At 54.6% G+C, this 17,207-nt stretch overlaps 2 protein-coding genes across 4 annotated transcripts; one reads left to right on the top strand and one right to left on the bottom strand.

Annotated features, from left to right (window-relative positions):
* The first annotated feature begins 8,663 nt into the window (after positions 1-8,663).
* LGALS2 (galectin 2) lies at positions 8,664-13,197 on the top strand. Of its 3 annotated transcripts, none has more exons than XM_032836743.1 (4): positions 8,664-8,759; positions 11,185-11,267; positions 12,494-12,650; positions 12,815-13,197. In XM_032836743.1, the coding sequence occupies exons 1-4, from the start codon at positions 8,664-8,666 to the stop codon at positions 12,959-12,961; spliced, it is 483 nt and encodes a 160-aa protein (XP_032692634.1). In that variant the 3' UTR covers positions 12,962-13,197. The 3 variants fall into 3 exon arrangements, with proteins under 3 accessions (XP_032692634.1, XP_032692636.1, XP_032692635.1); XM_032836745.1 differs by having other exon boundaries at positions 8,747-8,781; positions 12,815-13,193; XM_032836744.1 differs by lacking the exon at positions 8,664-8,759 and adding an exon at positions 9,480-9,525 and having other exon boundaries at positions 12,815-13,192.
* A 391-nt stretch (positions 13,198-13,588) lies between these two features.
* CDC42EP1 (CDC42 effector protein 1) lies at positions 13,589-16,797 on the bottom strand. Its single transcript, XM_032836704.1, has 2 exons — positions 16,215-16,797; positions 13,589-14,843 (listed from the first exon to the last, which is right to left on the bottom strand). Exons 1-2 carry the CDS (start codon positions 16,675-16,677, stop codon positions 14,221-14,223), a joined length of 1,086 nt encoding a protein of 361 aa, XP_032692595.1. The 5' UTR covers positions 16,678-16,797; the 3' UTR covers positions 13,589-14,220.
* Between the last annotated feature and the right edge of the window lie 410 nt (positions 16,798-17,207).

The raw sequence follows: 17,207 nt of genomic DNA, 5'->3' as shown, positions 1-17,207 counted from the left end.
TCCGGACGAGAGGATGATTGTCGCCAGAGTGTTTCTCTGTAAGCGCCTCACGGTAAATGTGATGATGCGGGTGAGGGAGAGCGCGGGAGCCACCCGGTAAATGCCAGCCGTCAGCTACTGGTGACAGAAAAGTCGTCGTAGTGGAGGTCCTACCACGTGCCAGACTCTGTAGTGAAGCCCATCACATGTGTTCTCCCATTTAGCCCCGTGGCAATACTGTGAAATAGAAATCTCCAAAATGACTTTCCAAGGGCGCTAGGGGGGCTCAGACACCAGACTCTTGATTTTGGCTCAGGTCCTGATCTCAGGGTTGGGAGATCAGCCCCGGGTCGGGCTGGACCCTGCTTGAGATTCTCTCTCTCCTCCTGCCCCTCCCCCATTGCTCTTTCTCGCTCTCAAATAAATAAATAAATAAAATCTTTTTTTTTAAAGATTCTATTTATTTATTTGACAGAGCGATCACAAGTAGGCAGAGAGGCAGACAGAAAGAGAGGATGAAGCAGGCTCCCTGCTGAGCAGAGCCCAATGGGGGGGCTCGATCTCAGGACCCTGAGAGATCATGACCTGAGCCGAAGGCAGAGGCTTAACCCACTGAGCCACCCAGGCACCCCAATAAATAAAATCTTTAAAAAAAATAAATAAAATGACTTTCCTGGCAGGGAAACTGAGGCCACCTGGCCTGGCCAAGGTCACAAAATGAATAAGGGGCGGAGCCAGGACTTGAGGATGACGTCATTCCACTGACACCGCCCCCCCTTCCCTCTCCCCCTCTTAGCTTTTCTGGACTTGGGGTCTCCATGCTCACTGGTCTTCTCTAGCCCTGTGCCGGCGGCTTGTGGTCTCCCGCGGGGCCTCTAGTTGGACGGGCCCATTACAGCTCTGGGCGGTGGCTCTCTGAATTGTGAAGTTGACTCATAGAAGTATTATGGGTCCCAGTTTCCATCCCCACTTTAACGAAAGAGGGCCAGACTCTGAAATGGGTATTTCCCCAAGGACTTCACCAGCCCCTGGAATCCTGCATCATCTACTCTGATTCTGGGGTGCAAGATGGTGACGGATGTTGACTCAATAAGAGGGAAGTCTTTCTCGTGGCTTCCGGAGCTCAAGGTGGACTGGAGGCCTTGGGAGGGAGTGAGCTTCCCCTGGTGCCGAGCTTCCTCTGCTGTTCACCAAAACGGGGCAGATAAAGGCCCCTTCCCTTTCCCTCACCCACACAAAGACCGCCCATCTGCCCCAAGGCAGATAGAGTGCTGCCCTTGAGTTTGCCGGGACAGGGATGGGGAGCAGGGTGGGAATGTCAGTTTGGGGCTGTTTCTGTCCCCCACAGATCTGCTCCGTCAGCTGTGTGATAAGGGACATCAAAGCAGACCATTGTCCACAGGAAGACGGAGTGGCCCCGGGAGGAGCAGTGGGGCTCAGGGCTGGGGTCTCCCCTCCGCCAGAAAGAGCACTACAGGACCACCTAAGGACAGAAACAGTTTGATACACTTGCTTAATTTCTAGAGAGACGTTCTCTATGGACATGTTCCTCTTTCCACTTACATGAAACAGAACACAGCACATGATGGCCTCCTCTGTAAATCTTCCCAGCACTGTCTGGGCATAGGGAGGTGTTACCCTGACAGGGAGCCTTCCTGGTCCACAGGGCCTGGGTAATAAGCTGGGGGGCAGGGAGGGAAGTGATGGGGCCATGCGTCCCTAGATTGGAGCTCCTGCAAATTCCCCCACTTCTGGACTCTGATGAGGGCTTCTGCTACCAATCCTCCATCCAGCCACCCATCCACCATCCAGCTGCCCATCTTTTTTTTATTTTTTAAAGATTTTATTTATTGAAGAGAGAGAATGAGAGAGAGAGAGCATGAGATGGGGAGGGTCAGAGGGAGAAGCAGACTCCCCACTGAGCAGGGAGCCCGATGTGGGACTCAATCCTGGGACTCCAGGATCATGACCTGAGCCCAAGACAGTCGCCCAACCACCTGAGCCACCCAGGCACCCAAAATTTTTTTTTTAACTTAAATTCAACACCCACCCACCTTTGGGATGAGATGGATATGTTAAGTTCCATCCAAGAGCTGGGGAAGGGTTCTAGGTAGAGGCATCAGCAAGGACAAAGGTTTGAGGCTGGAATGAGCTTGGTGAATTCAAGGGTCAGCCTGGCCGGGGGGACATGGGAGGTGACATGAGGCTGCAAGGTGGACAGGATCAGGTCAAGTAGGTCTCGTTGGCCAAGAGGGGAGTTAGGATTTTGTTCTAAATGCTGGAAGAAGCTACTGGAGGGTTTAGTGCAGGAGGCTGGGGTGTTGTCTTAGATTTATAAAGATCCCAGTGGGTGGCTAAGGTTGTGGGGCAAGAGTGGAGGACAGAGCGGGAGCGGGGGTGCCTGGGTGGCTCAGTGGGTTAAACGTCTGCCTTCAGCTCAGGTCATGATCCCAGGGTCCTGGGGTTGAGCCATGCGTCAGGCTCCTTGCTCAGTGGGAACCTGCTTCTCCCTCTGCCTGCCACTCCCTCTGCCTGTGCTCTCTCTCTGTCAAATGAATAAATTAAATCTTTAAAAAAAAAAAAAAGAGTGGAGGACAGTTTGAGGGTACGGCTAAGTGACTGTGGCCCAACCTCTCCTACCACTTCTCCAAAATCCTTCCTCCTTCGAGGCCCCTCCCCAATTCCAGGTGAGGTGAGGATGACCCCAGGGCTCCAGGGGACCTCAGCAGTCCTGGAGGGATGTGAGCCAGGCCTGTGGCCAGGTCTAGCCAGCAGCTGGAGCTCAGAGTGGAGCCACAGAAACTGGGGTCAGGTTAAATAAGGAAGATCCCTGAGGCAGATGAGGCAAGAACCCCGTGGAAGTCTCTTGAAGGATGGACGGATGGCCGGCTGTTTGGCGCTGGAGCAGCTGGGCCGGACATCTTCTCCTCAGCCCTAACATCCAAGTCGGCCCAAGAGATAACATTTAATACCAGCAAATGCTTATCCAACACTGAACTTGGCTCAGCACTGTGTTTAGCATTTCATGCACATTCTCCTTTAAGATTCATATCCACCCAGTGAGGTGTGACCCCGGGAGGTGTGACAGTTCCCATTTTACAGTTGGACAACTGAAGCCCAGAGAGGTTGCGTGACTTGCCCAAGGTCACACAGCAACAGACCAGCCTCCCTGTGCCTGAGGCTAACACACCTGAAGAAAGACCGAGACTAAGAGGGTTTTAATCTCCACGGGGATTGGAAAGCATAGATCACGAGCCCCAGCTCTGTCTGGGAGATGGGGTCCCCAGTGGATTCGATATTTGTGTATGGTACATCTGGCTGTCACCAGGATCTTTCTTCTCATGCCCCATGCTCCTGTCCAGGATCCCAGGCTCTGGCAGAATGGACACTGGCTTCCCAAGGAGAACTGTCCTCCCAGGGGGCAGGGGAAGGAGTGTGCTCGCCGGCCACTGTCCGCGGCTGGTGGGGCTGCTCGCTCCAGATTCACTGGAGCTTCTGCTCTGTCCACTCTCCTGGGCTCTGGGGTCATCAGTGCAGGTGGAACCATTCCAGGAATCCTCCCAAAGGAAGGAAGATACCAGTTTATTTATCTTTTTAGCATCTAGGAATGTGCCCCACATGCCATGTAAGTTTTTAAATTAAATTAAAAAAAAACATTCTCCAGCCACCCCGTGAAGAAGGCGCTCTTAGATCCCTCTCACAGATGAAGAAACCAAGGCTGAGAGTGACTTGCATGGCTCCTCAGCTCGTAGGTGACACTTGACATTTTCCCATTTGATACCCAGAGCTCGGGGCTTCCGTGCTCCCGCCCTGTTCCCTCTGCCATCTGAAGGAGGCTGTTGAGGAGGAGGGGAGCAGGAAAGCAGGAAGAATACCAGGGATGCGTTGGGCTGTTTGTTCTTTGGGAGGAGCAGGACAGGAGAGGAGATAGGACGGGATCTCACAGACCTCAGGACCAAAGTCCCCCAACAGCAAAAGGCCAGTGGGCAGCAGTCCCCACAACCCCACGGCAGACCCCGTGCCATGAACGCAGCACCCTTTGGAGGCTCACCGGAAGGTTTCCATTTCTTATAAAATCGGAAGAAAATGAACTTTCAGGTCGAAAAAAGTGTGTGCTCTGGGTGTTTTTATTTTTTTAATTGAGGAATAGTTGACATATCACACCTTATTAGTTCCAGGTACGCAAGAGAAGGATTTGACATCCGTGTATGTGGAGAAGTGACCACGGCCTGCCATTGCCACCACGTGTCCCTGTTTTGTTTTTCTTGGCTGTTTCTCATGATGAGGACTTTTCAGACCTATTCTGTTAGCAGCTTTCAAATATGCTCGAGTATAATTAAGCATAGTCACCGTGATGTACCTCCCGTGACTTCTTTATTTTATAACTACCTTCTGACCCCTTCATCTGTTTCGCCCACCCCTGAGAAAATGTTTAATATATAACGTTAATTTTTTTTTGAGAGAGTGTGTGTATGAGTGGGGGAGACAGGCAGAGGGAGAGGGAGAGACGATCTCCAGCAGATCACTGCTCAGCACAAGAGCCCCCCATGGGGCTCGATCTCACGACCTGAGCTGAAATCCAGAGTTGGGTTGTAACATACAGTGTTAAGTTGGTTTCCGGTGTATTAATATAGAACACTGACACATTCATGAGCGCAGTGGAAAAGACAATAGGTGTGTGTGCTTATGTATGTGTACATGAATATACGCGTAGTTACTGCAGGAAGAGGCCCACGAAGGCCGAAGTACCCTGGGCTCGCAGAAGTCATAACGGGACCCTGGGAGGTTGCCAGAACATTCTCACAGGCCTGAGGTCTGAGACTGAGGGTCCATACGCAGCTGCCAGGTGTGGGTGTGTGTCGGGGGATACGTTACCCTCCTCACAGCCAACACAAGGGGGGCACTGCACTCCTGGTCCTAATAACAAATAATATCCGTTAACTATTAACAAAACTCCAGGCGTTATCTCCCTTAATCCTTTTAACACTTTTGTTCTCATTTTACAGAAGAAGAGATCGATCTGAGAGGTTAAGTAACTGGGCCTGAGGTCACACAGCTGGCAAGTGGCAGAACCAGGATTCCACTGGTTCCATATTGCCCTCTCCAGGACATCCGAGGACCCCTTCCGCCCCAGGCGTCTGGAACTTTCTGCAGCCTTCCGCCAGAGTTGGGGGGTAATTAATTGTTTTCTGGTTGTTTCCTGTGCTCAAGCTTGTCTCCCTGCTGAGGCTTGATCTCTTTATTTATTTAAAAGATTTTAATTTACTTATTTGACAGACAGAGATCCCAAGTAGGCAGAGAAGCAGGCAGAGAGAGAGGAGGAAGCAGGCTCCCTGCTGAGCAGACAGCCCGATGCGGGGCTCGATCCCAGGACCCCGGATCATGACCTGAGTGGAAGGCAGAGGGTTAACCCACTGAGCCACCAGGCACCCCAAAGGTCAAACTATATTTTATACTTTCAGTCTCCTGTGTGTTTTTTTTTTTAAGATTTTATTTATTTATTTGACAGAAAGAGATCACAAGTAGGTAGAGAGGCAGGCAGAGAGAGAGGAGGAAGCAGGCTCCCTGCTGAGCAGAGAGCCCGATGCGGGGCTCGATCCCAGGACCCCGGATCATGACCTGAGCTGAAGACAGAGGCTCAACCCACTGAGCCATCCAGGAGCCCCCAGTCCCCTGTGTTTTGAATAAAGTCGTAGGTGCCTGTGTTCCAGGATGGAGACCCTGTGTGGCCAGCTTGGAGATGTCCTTCTCGGCACCCCGGAGGTGCCCACATGAGCAGCTTTGCTGTGGTTCGTCCTCGATGTTGCCTCTTAGAGCAGCACCCCCCAAAATGTGACCTTTGACGGCCTTATGATGGTTCGTTTGCTTAGCAAACGTTCAAACGTGAACGTAGCCAACTCTGTATTCGTGATATTTTATTTTCCAACAGTTCCCCAGTGATGATGGGAGTCTCTCTTCAGTAGGTCAGTCCCCAAATAGTTCTTAAGCGTGTACTGAGCTCGGAGAACAACGTTCTGGTGGTCTGGCTTCGGTCCAAGGTAACACTAGGATCATGAGCAGAACATCTTGAAACTTCTGAGAAGTGGGGCGCCTGGGTGGCTCAGTGGGTTAAGCCTCTGCCTTTGGCTCAGGTCATGATCTCAGGGTCCTGGGATCGAGCGCCGCATCGGGCTCCCTCCTTGGCAGGGAGTCTGCTTCTCCCTTTCCCTCTGCTCCTCCCCCTTGCTCGTTCTTTCTCTCTCTCTCAAATAAAGAGATAAAATCTTAAAAAAAAAATTTTCTGAGAAGTGGCCAAAGAGGCAGCGAGGGAAATGTATAGCTTCAAATACATTTCTTGGTAAAAAGATGAGATGAAAAATGAATGAACTGAACATTCAACTTGAGAAGTGAGAAAAAGAGCAATAAAATAAAAGAAACGTCAAAGGAAGAGCTAATAGGACATAAAGGAAGGAATTAAGGACAATTAAGGACACAAAACCAGGAGCTGGGTGTTTGAGAAGACCAGTACGATGGGATGTCTAGGGACATGCCCCGACTGCAGATTCCTCAGTGGGGGCCTTCGTGGATATTTCTCCCACCGAGCTTTTGGTAGTAATCGTTCGGCCAAGTGTACTAGTTATCCCTTGCCGTGTAACAAATTCATCCAAACGTAGAGACATAAAACCAGAAACAGGTTTTGCACAGCTTCTGTGCTCCGGAATCCAGGCAGGACTTTGCGGGGTCTCTCACAAGGCTGCGGTCAAGCTGTTGGCGACCTCAGCCACCCCACGGCTTAAGACAGTCAGAGGGCGGGGGGGGGATCCATTGCCAGGTTCACTCAGCAGGCTGTTGGTGAGCCTTGGGTCTTCACTGGCAGTGGGCTGGGGACATGGATTCCTCGGCATGTGGCACACTGGCCTCATCGGTAGGACTGATCGTAATGTGGCTTGCTTCCCCCAGAGTTAGGACACAAAGAGAGAGGGAAGGAGGGCGAGAGAGGGAGAGGGAGAGGGGATAGTCCTCTTTTATGTTGGTTTTTGTAATCAGTCTTTTCAGAACCCAATTTTGGAAGTGACACCTTGTGACTTTTGCCCTATTCTAGTATTCTCCTGGTTACATGAAAGTCTCTGGGTCCAGCCACAGCTGAGAGGAATCAATATATGAAGTTGTGAATGGCAGGAGGTAGGGATCTCTGGGCACCACGACCCAGGCTGTGTGTCACACAAAGGTCATCCTTCTGCAGGGCAACTCTTCCTTTTGCTAAGTGAGGGCCTCGAACCATGGGCTGGGAGCTAAGGCAAGCTCTGCTACTCAGTCCTTACATGGGACCCTTCCTTCCCCATCTGCAAAATGGGATCATAATAAATATCATCTTGAACATTTGTTGAGTTTATTGTGATGAGGGCTGGATGAACTGCTGGACAGAGTACCCTATAGGAGGAAGGCTTTATTTTATTTATTTTCTCGAGAAAGAGTGAGAGAGAGAGAGCACAGAGGGAGAGGGAGAAGCAGACTCCCTGGGGAGCAGAGAACCAATGTGGGGCTCCATCCCGGGATCCTGAGATCCTGACCTGAGCCAAAGGCAGACGCTTAACCAGACTGAGCCACCCAGGTGCCCCGGGAGGCAGATGTTATTAAGAGAACCAGATTGGTGATGCAAGAATTGGACATTTAGATATTTTCTTTTCTTCTCTTTCTTTCCTCCCTCCCTTCCTTTTCCCCTTCCTTTTAAAAGATTTTTAAAAATTTTATTTATTTATTTATTTGACACAGAGAGAGAGAGACAGAGACAGAAAGAGAGAGCACAAAGAGGCAGAGTGGCAGGCAGAGGGCGAGGGAGAAGTAGGTTCCCTGCTGAACAAGGATCCCAACTCGGGGCTCGATCCCAGAACCCTGGGATCATAACCTGAGCCGAAGGCAGTCGTTCAACTAACTGAGAAACTCAGGTACCCCTCTTTCAACAAATCTTTCACTGATGTCACACATACACACAGAAGAGTGTCTGATTCAGAACGTGGGCATGTGCTCCCCTCTTTAAGGACTTTTCTAAAACAAGTGAGTGTGTAAGTTCTTTCTACTTTGTGAGCTTATCGAAACCTTCCTCAGGGAGCTAGAATTACGCTATAATCAGAAAAATAGCACCTTTACAAGGCGTAGTTTCTGTTGATTAGGGGTTTTTGTGTACAGAGCACTTGAAAACTCCTTATCTTGCTTGGGCTTTGCCGCAGCTCTGGGAGGAAGGCCGAGAAGGGATTGATTTCCTTGTGGCTTAAAATGAGGAAATCACCCTCCTCTCGAGGCTGGCGGGGGCCTGGAGGTGGTGTCCTCTGTGAGCACTGGGCAGCAAGCCACCCATCAGCTCCTGGCACCCGAAGGCTCCCCGCGGGGCCGGCTTCCCCGCACCCCCTCCCAGAGCGGCGGCTGCCAGCTTGGATGGAAACCACTCTGGCCAGCCAAACCAGGGCTCTAGAAAAATCCCGCTTTTTCCGGAATCCACCCTAAATTCCTGGTCAGGATGCAGTCAAACGTCCTATGCAAATAGATTTAATGCAGCCGCACTTTTAAGAGCAAACATTTAGAATTAAGGTTAAGTGTTCAGCAAAAGGAAATGGGTCCAATCAATTTAGCCAGTGAACAGCGTGATAGTTCAGGGGCATTACACGAGCGCTGTGAAATACAGATTTGTGAGCGTTAACGTTTACTCAATGAAGCAGGACAGAAAACTGCATCGACAGAGGGCGGCCTGTGATATGAGTCCACAGAAAACCAGGAGGAGGGAAAGGCACCCGGAGAGCAAGCAGGTTTCTTTCTGGTGGGAGGGTTGTGAGTGCCTGCTTTGTTTCTGACTTTTTTCACCCTTCATATCTCGAACTGCCTTTGTGAGCCTGTCAGTGACGTCACCGAAGATCAAAGCATTTAAACCCCCAGTTTAACTGCCCACCTCAGCCCCCTCCCTTCTCTGATTTTTAACAGTTGGATGTAGATACTTCGAGAGTTTTCCTTGAATCCACCACGGGTTGCTTTTAAGACTTACTCGTACAATCAGAAAAATCATAGGGTGAGGGGAGAAAACAAAACGAAAGGCTCTCGGAATGAATCTTGACATCAGAGAAAATGAGAAGCTTTGAGGTTTTTTTTACAGAGCAAGTCTCTGTTTGAGGATGAGGAAGCAGGGCTCGGGACCTCGGGTGGCTTGCCAAGCTCACACGAGATTCGTGCTGGCCGGGCTGGGCAGGGGGTGGGCGGTTAGGAGCAGGGGGTCTGGAGGCTGGGTGCGGGGCGGGGGGGCGGTGGGGGCTGGAGGCAGGAAGCTGGGAGAAGGAAGTCCGGAGGATGCTCTGGGTGGGGCTGGGCACGCCCAGGTGAGAAGCTTCTCACCTGTTTGCTCTGGGTACTGGGAGATACCCATGAAGAGACACCCGGCAGAAGGGACCAAAGTCCCCATTTATGGCCTTGAGGGAGTTAATGTGTAATATTCTAGAATATAAACTGGGCCAGGAAGTGTGATCCTGAGCTCAGGCCTCCAGGAGCCCCTGAGAGCAGCGGCCAGGAGCTGCCACCATGTCGGTGAGGATGCCGGCTTCCCGGCTGCTCCCCTCCTCTGTTCCGGGATCTCTGCCTGAGCACAGCAGCTTGGTGGGGAGGGGGGCTGGAGTAGAGCATCACCGCCCTACTCTGGGCCTCAGTTTCCCTATCTGTATAGTGACCGAGTGGGACAGACAGACCGATGGCCTCCACCGCCCTGTCGCAGGGGTGTTTTCTGCTCTTCCCACCACCCTGCAGCGGGAGCCCGCACCTGCCTCTCCCCCTCTCTACACTCCGTTGCTTATCCATAATAATAATAATAATAATATTAGGAGTAATAATAATTGCCAACACCCACTGAGTTTTAAACAAATTATTTATTTATTTGAGAGAGAGGGAGAGAGCATGCACACGAGCAGGGGGAGGGGCAGAAGGAGAAACGGACTCCCTGCTGAGCCGGGCCTCAAACTCAGGACTCCGAGGTCGTGACCTGAGACCAAGGCAGGTGAACCAACTGAGCCATCCAGGCGCCTTTCGACTGAGCTTTCCAGAGATGAAGGAACCGAGGCTGGGGTCGGAAGTGGCCCAAGGTCACCACCTGTGAAGTGCAGGAGTTTGAGTGGATCCTCTTTGCGGTCCCTGGTTCTCTGTCATAGCTGGCTGTGTGTCTTCAGACCAGTCACTCTCCCTCTCTGAGCCTCAGTTTCCTGCCTTTGTGAACCGGTCACCGACGGCGTCTGAGGATCAGAAGGTGTCTGAGTGTCCTGTGGCTGCCGTAACACATTGATTCAGAGTTTCAGAGGGTAGAAGTCTGAAATCCAGGGGTCGCCAGGGTCAGGTCTCCCCTGAAGGCTCCAGGCAAGGATCCTTTCTGGTCTCTTCCAGCTTCCGGTGGTTGCGGGGAGTCCGGTGGTCCTTGGCTGCTGCCGGATGGCTCCCATCTCTGCCTCTGTCCTCGGAGCCTTCTCCTCTGCATGTCTGTGCCCCTGGACCCACTTTCCCTTTGCTTATCAGGATGCCAGTCATATTGGGCTTAAGGCCCGCAATTCTTAACTTGATTGCAGCTGCAAAGACCCTATCTCCAGATAGGTCACAGCCTCGGGTGTTAGGTGGCCATGACTTTTTGGGAAACACCATTCAAGCCAGGACGGATAAGATGCAGAATGTGTGGGGCACCTGGGTGGCTCAGTCGGTTGAGCGGCTACCTTCGGCTCAGGTCAGGATCCCAGGGTCCTGGGATTTAGGGTCCCTGCTCAGCAGGGAGCCTAATTCTCCCTCTCCCTCTGCCTGCCGCTCTACCTACTCGTGCTCGCTATCTCTCTGTCAAATAAATAAATACAATCTTAAAAAAAGAAAAAAAAAGATGCAGAACGTGAATGCCACGGGGGAGGGGTCATGTGTGGCAGGGATGACGTCGTCCCTGTCCTCGGTGTCTGGGGGTGGGGGGAGCTCTGTGGCCCAGAGACCTTCCCAACCCTCTTTCTGCTTCTCCGCTCATCCCATCCCTGCCCTCTCTTCCCTCCTGCTCCAGAGAGCACCCAGTCCAAATCTCTTATATTAATGGTGGGGGAACCCTTCCCAGCTCGGTGCCCTTGAGTGTGCAGCCCCACGAGACGGTGCTTGTGAGCGGGCGCCGCCAGCAGAAAGGCTCCGGGCACGCGTGTGATGGGCTTTTTGTGGAATGCTTCTCTGTCGGCACAGGGAAAATTTGAGATAACGAACATGGACATGAAGTTGGGGACAACCCTGAAGATCAAGGGCAAGATTGCCAGTGATGCTGATGGGTGAGCAAGGGGAGGGGCAGGGAGCGGTGGGGAGTGGGGGTGGGGGGGGGGGGGGGGGGCAGAAGGGGGCAGGGGAGCTGTCCACAGGCCCGAACAGGCCTGGAAGGTGGCAGCCAGCAGGGCAGCCCTGTGAGATGCACACAGAGAACAGCGACCTCAGGCCAAAGGGGCCTTTTTTACATCCTTGCTCACTCTCACACCCTCCCATACCCCCGATGGCTCCCTTCCTGTGAGGGGCCTGCCTTCATGGCTGAGGCTGCTTGGGGACCCTCAGAATTTCACAGCTCATGCTATATGCTCAACTCCCCAAAGATGGTCTCCAAAGATGTTGAAAGGGCAGGTGGAGAAGCCCCTGGAGCTCTGTCCAGTTCCCTGGGGGTCAGGTTATCTATTGAAAGCCCACGCCCGCCCCCTCCATCACCCTCTTTACCCCGCTGAACGGGCAGAGGGCCAGCCTCTCACGTTACACCAGAGACAGCCACCAGGAGGCGCCAAGGGATCTCACTTGCCTCCTCTCCATTATAAGGGGCCTCAGTGACCCTCTCCATGTTACAGCTCAGCGTCAGGGTCTACCTGTGTGCTGAACCGATAGAGAATTTCTTGGGGCCAATCTCCATGAGCTTTTGGTTGGGAAGGCGCGGGCTGATGTAGGCGGGAGGAGCCAAGAGCAAGGTCACCCCCTCCTCCTACTTGGGTTCCTCGAGTTTACAGACATTTGTGAGTCCTCGGGTCTGAGACCCCCCTCTGAAGGCACCCTCTTTGTGACACAGCGTGTCCTACTCTCAGGCACCTTGACAGCCTAAGCCAGGCTGTAGTGATGCGGTCAAGAACTCACACAAGCCCTGATCGAGCACCTGCAATGACAGGGAGCTCACATTTAACGTTTAAACCTTAGCTTAAATGTTTAGGGCCAAACTCAATAGGCCTCCAGATACCTGAGGACAGCAGTTCTCCCCCGCCAGGATGGGCATCTCCCATCCCAGAGACTGTCACTCTCAATGACTCTCCTGTCCAGAGCCTGAGTCTGGGCACCAAACGAACTCGGCACTCCCCATGCTAAGTTTGACCGGGTTGTCGGGTTGTCGCCTCCTTTGTTTTAAGGCACGGGCTGCAATTAACACTTTCTCTCGTGATCCTTTCATCTTGTGGTCAACCCAAGCAGTTTCCCCCAGGGCTGGCCTCCAATCCTGACTTGTCACCCTACACCCGCCCCCCACGCCCCGCAGATTTGTGATCAATCTGGGCCAGGGGTCAGAGAAGCTCAACCTGCATTTCAACCCACGCTTCAGTGACTCCACTATTGTCTGCAACTCGAGGGATGGCAGCTGGGGGCAGGAGCAACGGGAAGGTCACATGTGCTTCAGCCCCGGGTCAGAAGTCAAGGTGAGGTCGAAGGGGAAAAGTGCCTGAGAAGGAGGTCACTGGGAGAGCCCAGAGGGTAGGGCCCCCTGGCCTAAACACTTGTTGGCACTGTTTTGAGCCACCGAGGGCCGCCCCGGCCCACTTCCAGGGCCTCCTGCCTCCCTGACACCCTCCTCCCTCCACAGATCACCGTGACCTTTGGGAATGACGGATTCAAAGTGAAGCTGCCAGATGGGCACCAGCTGACCTTTCCCAACAGGCTGGGCCACAGCCACCTGAGCTACCTGAGTGTGCTGGACGGGCTGAGCGTCTCCTCCTTCAAGATCGACTAAGGGGACAGCACCTCCCTGGAGTGAAGACCCCGGGTGCAGATGCCCTCTCCCAGGCTTCTCTACCCACTCACACAGGACCAGTGGTTCCTGCCCCTGGGACCCTCCTCTCCTCCCCTAAGGCTAAGAACCAACAAAAGAACCTATCTTTAGCCAGTCTTTCCATGGCCAGTGTTTTCCACACGTTGTCACGCCCTCAGCATCCTCATGCTACGGAGAAGGAAACTGAGGCTCGAGGTCACAGGGCCGCAAGGTGGGGGTTGGGACGTGCTTCCAAACATTGCGAGCACCCACTGCTGCCTATTTGTCTTCGATTATCACCAAGCCAAGCGCCAGGCTGCCCCCTGGGATCATGGGGCAGGCCCTGGTTCCAGGCACCTGGGCCAGGGGCTGTTCCAGGAACTGCAGATAAGGCTCCCACCTGGGCCTCTTTATCACGGGAACATTCATTCCAACCTGGTTACTCATTAGCCCCTGCCTCGGCCCCTCCCCTCACTGGGGGGCCCCGGGGGTGTGGGTGATGGGGGTGCGGAGAGGTACCGTGATTCTTTGGTTTTTCCAAACATGACGGGAGGCCGTTTAAGCAGGTGGATGGGGACCATGTTCTCCCAGGTCCCCAAGCATCTTGCAGGACACCTTTTATCAAAAAGCTTTTTTTTAATCAGGACCCAGAAGCGGGTCTAGGGTGCACAGGAAGGTGGGATTCCTCCCCTGTGAGGTCACACCTGACTTTTCTCTGAGACTTTTGGGATAAGCCAGGGGTTAGGTTTGTAAAGTCAGGGAAGCAGCCTTAGGCAAGGGCTGGGGCTCTCGGGCATGCAGCAGGGACCCTGCTTGGGGCAGCTCTAGGATGAAGCTAGGGACAGGAGGTCCCTTTGGGAGAGGAGACAAAGGCCCTGTGTGGTATGCACCCCGCTGCCCCCCCTTCCACCCCCAGCAAGGACAGTTTTTCCAGCACAAAGGCTGCACTGTGAAGCTGGGCCCTCCACAACCAGCGGGGGGGTGGCACAGGGGTGGGGGTGGGCCTCAGGAATGGCTGTGGGTCCAGAGTGGCAGGGGGAGCAGGGCAAGGCAGCCCAGCAGGACCCAGAATGAGCCTGGTCTCCTCCGGCCTCCCTCCCTCGTCTGTCCTGCAGAGGTGCGGAGGAGCTGGGGGGCGGCTCGGCTCTTCCATCAATCACCAGGAGACCTAGTTGTCAGGTGCAGGCTCTGCACCTGGGCTGTTCCTGGGCGGCGCCCTGGGCCCAGGCAGGGTCCTGAGCTCACACCTTGACTTCATCGTCCTCCTCAGCATCAGCAAACTCGAAGGTGTTTGCTTGCACTGTGCTGGGCACGGGGGTTCTGCTGGCTGCCTGGGGAGCCCCCCACTCTTCGTCCAGGCTCTCCCAAGAAGCCCGAGCCTGGGGAAGCACCTTCCTGGGCTCTGGCCAGGAATCTATCTCAGTGTGGTGGCGGCTGTCCTGCCTGTCCCTGTCCCCCCAGCCTGCTCCCCAGTGCCTGCCAGGGGCCATGTGAGCAGGTGCACGGGGATACTCTTCCATCGGGCTGGCCCTCATCTCAGCTGCTGGGCCCAACCCAGTAGTTACCCCATTGGGGCAGTGTCCAAGGGGTTGGGGGCTTGAGGCAGGGGCTGAGGGACTGGCAGCAGGGGCCGGGGGGCTTGTGGTGGGGGGTGGGGTCTCAGCTGCAGAGGCTTCTGAAAGGCTCATGACCCCAAGCAGCTCACTGAGGAGAGATGGGCCAAGGTCGAGGTCCAGGTGGAAGGACAGGAGGGAGTCAGAGCGGTGAAGCCCGGACTCCGGGGGGAAGGTACTATCACGGTCTCGGTCACGAGGCTTTTCCTGGCGAGGCAGGCGGGAGATAGTGCAGAACCCAGAGTCCACGCCTGGAAGAAAAATGGGGAGCAGGGTCATAGCTGGGGTCCCTAACCAGGAACTGGGGAGGGGAGAGCCAGGACCGGGCCCAGGTTGCTAAGTGGCCTCTAGCATGTCACTCGTCCCATCTGGCCTCAGTTTCTCCCCTCTTTCCAATATAGTGAACCCTGGAGTCTCTCATAGGATCTTCTTATCAAGTCTAGAAGTGGAAAATGGACACACAGTCCTCACTCCCATTTTGCACATTAAGGAAGTAAGACTCAGTTGGAGACAAGGGGAAAGGTTTGCCCTGGGGCACAGAGTCTGAGGGGGTGGAGCCAAGTCTGGAGCTCAAACCTCCTGGCTCTCAGTCCCAACTGATGGTCATGGTCCCTGGTCCCCTTCCATGACAGGGGCCGAGGGTTGCAGGCGAACCCACAGCTCGTGAGCTGGTTTGTAGGCACAGGAAAAGAACCAGCAACCAGGATCTGACTGCACAGAAATCACAGACCCAAAGGACAGGCAGATGCCCTTCGAAGGATCTCTGGACCACACTCTTGCTCCAAGACCGTCAGGCCCGAGGCCGGGGGTGTTTACTGCCGACCAGCCCCCCATGGGAGATCTGAGCAGCGCAGTGGGGAGGCGGAGCACTGGAGGAAGCCCCTGGCGGTGAGGCAAAGCCACATGGCAGGGAACGGCCACCAGGGGGCAGCAGGGGCTCCACTTCCCAGGGGCTCCACTTCCCAGGTGAGCTGAGCAGTGGCTCCCAAGTGGCCCTGGCCACTCGCCCCACAGCAGGAGGGACTTCTGGCTACTGTCCCTGGGAGTGTTTTTTCCAAACTGGCCAAGTTACAGGAACTTCTGTTCAAATAACAATACAGCAGTGAGTCCTGTGTCCTAAGCACCTACTCTGCGACTTGGGGCCATACCTGATGCATGTTATCCCATCTGTGGATCCCAGCAACGACCCTTGTGGACCCATGATACAGGCAGGCCTTGACCTGATAGAGGCCAGCTGGCTTGTCGGACATCAGGCAGAACCAGGATTTTAATCCTGAGCCCAGACTCCCAGTCTCTCCACTCTGTCATTCTGATTCAAGAGGGCTGCTTCCGTTGAAGTGGACAGGAGGGGATGGGCTGGCTTGGCCAGGGGCCCAGACACAGCGGGGCAGGTTAGAGGCCCATAGGAGTCCAACTCAAGCTCCTCACCTCTCAACCTCAGTGTGTTTTGGGTTTTGGGGAGTGAGCTGGCTTGTGCCCCTTAGCCCCCACCCCATCCACGGTCTGCAGACTGGGCCTGACCTCCATGGGGAAACCAAACTAACGTGGGGGAAAAGCGGCCACTCGGAGGCTGGGCTGACCCATCAAACCCTACAGAATGAGCAGCAAGCCTGGGTCCTCACCGTAACTGGAGCGGCCGTCCATGGAGCTGGCAGGGCTGCGGTCGAAGGTGAATTTGCCCACCACGAGGCTGTCGTAGGCGGCCTGGTTGAGCTGGGGCAGGGAGATGGCGTTCTTGATGATCGGGGAGACCGCGGGTGGAGCAGGGGAGGGTGCAGGTGGGGAGGCCATCCGCCGGGGAGGCACCCCCACCCGCCGCACCTGCTGGAGCTTCTTGGCCAGGAAGCTTCGAGGTGAGCGGTGAGTGCTCCCCGAGTTGCCCCCGTGGTTGCTGAGAAAGGAGGTGTCGCCGAAGACATCCCCGCCACGGCCCACGTGCATGGTGTGGCGGAAGTCCCCAAGCGGGGGGCTGATCATGTCTGCCGTTAGCCGCCTCTTCCCGTGCGAGCTGGACACCCAGCCCACGGGTGAGAGCTTGCCCAGGCTCATGGCGGGGGCTCTTCCTGCCCCCTGGGGGCCTGGCATCAGCTCTGGCTCTTCACAGATGCTGGTCCATGCCCCTGCCCGGGGCTTGGGCTCGGGGTCCGAGTCTCAGCTCCCTCCTTCCCTGCAGAAGGGGGTGCACGAAAGCTGTCCCCCTCACCCCCTGCACTCCTAAGGTGTCACCCCCAAAGGCTGTGGCTGTGGAAGGCCCATGGCTGTTCTCTCCCTAGGGCCTGCCTCCTGGCCCCGGGGAAGCCCCCGTAGGTGTTTGGTCTCAGAACAGGGAAGGGACAGGTTGTGTCTTGAGTGTGGTCAGCCCCTCTCTGCCCAGGGGTAGATTCCTGAAAGAAAGAGAGAAAATGATGGTGGGCCCGGGGGATCCTGGGTCCAAATCATCTCGAGGGAGAGCAGGGGACTACATCCACCGGACAGAGATGGGGGTCACTTCCAGTGCACGAGGACACGCTGTATAATGCCGGGCACCTGACATTGAAGAGTAGGCAAAGGAAACGACAGGGGTAAGGTCGGCATTGTGGTTGCCACTGAACAGGGTCCACTGGGAGGGGGGACAG

The sequence above is a fragment of the Lontra canadensis genome, unplaced genomic scaffold (assembly GCF_010015895.1).
Source record: "Lontra canadensis isolate GAN:19392208 unplaced genomic scaffold, GSC_riverotter_1.0 scaffold93, whole genome shotgun sequence".
In the NCBI taxonomy this organism is placed as follows: domain Eukaryota; kingdom Metazoa; phylum Chordata; class Mammalia; order Carnivora; family Mustelidae; genus Lontra; species Lontra canadensis.
Note: the sequence above shows the minus strand (reverse complement) of the source record. Positions and strands in the feature narration are given on the sequence as shown.

Bases quoted from the DNA above. Each gene is read 5' to 3' on its own strand.
- LGALS2 (XM_032836743.1), top strand. From the start codon at position 8,664: ATGAAGCAGGACAGAAAACTGCATCGACAGAGGGCGGCCTGTGATATG. The intron at 8,760-11,184 runs GTTTCTTTCTGG...CTGTCGGCACAG, and splicing joins GGCACCCGGAGAGCAAGCAG to GGAAAATTTGAGATAACGAA. The intron at 11,268-12,493 runs GTGAGCAAGGGG...CACGCCCCGCAG, and splicing joins ATTGCCAGTGATGCTGATGG to ATTTGTGATCAATCTGGGCC.
- CDC42EP1 (XM_032836704.1), bottom strand. From the start codon at position 16,677: ATGCCAGGCCCCCAGGGGGCAGGAAGAGCCCCCGCCATGAGCCTGGGC. The intron at 14,844-16,214 runs GTGAGGACCCAG...TTTTTCTTCCAG, and splicing joins GGACGGCCGCTCCAGTTACG to GCGTGGACTCTGGGTTCTGC.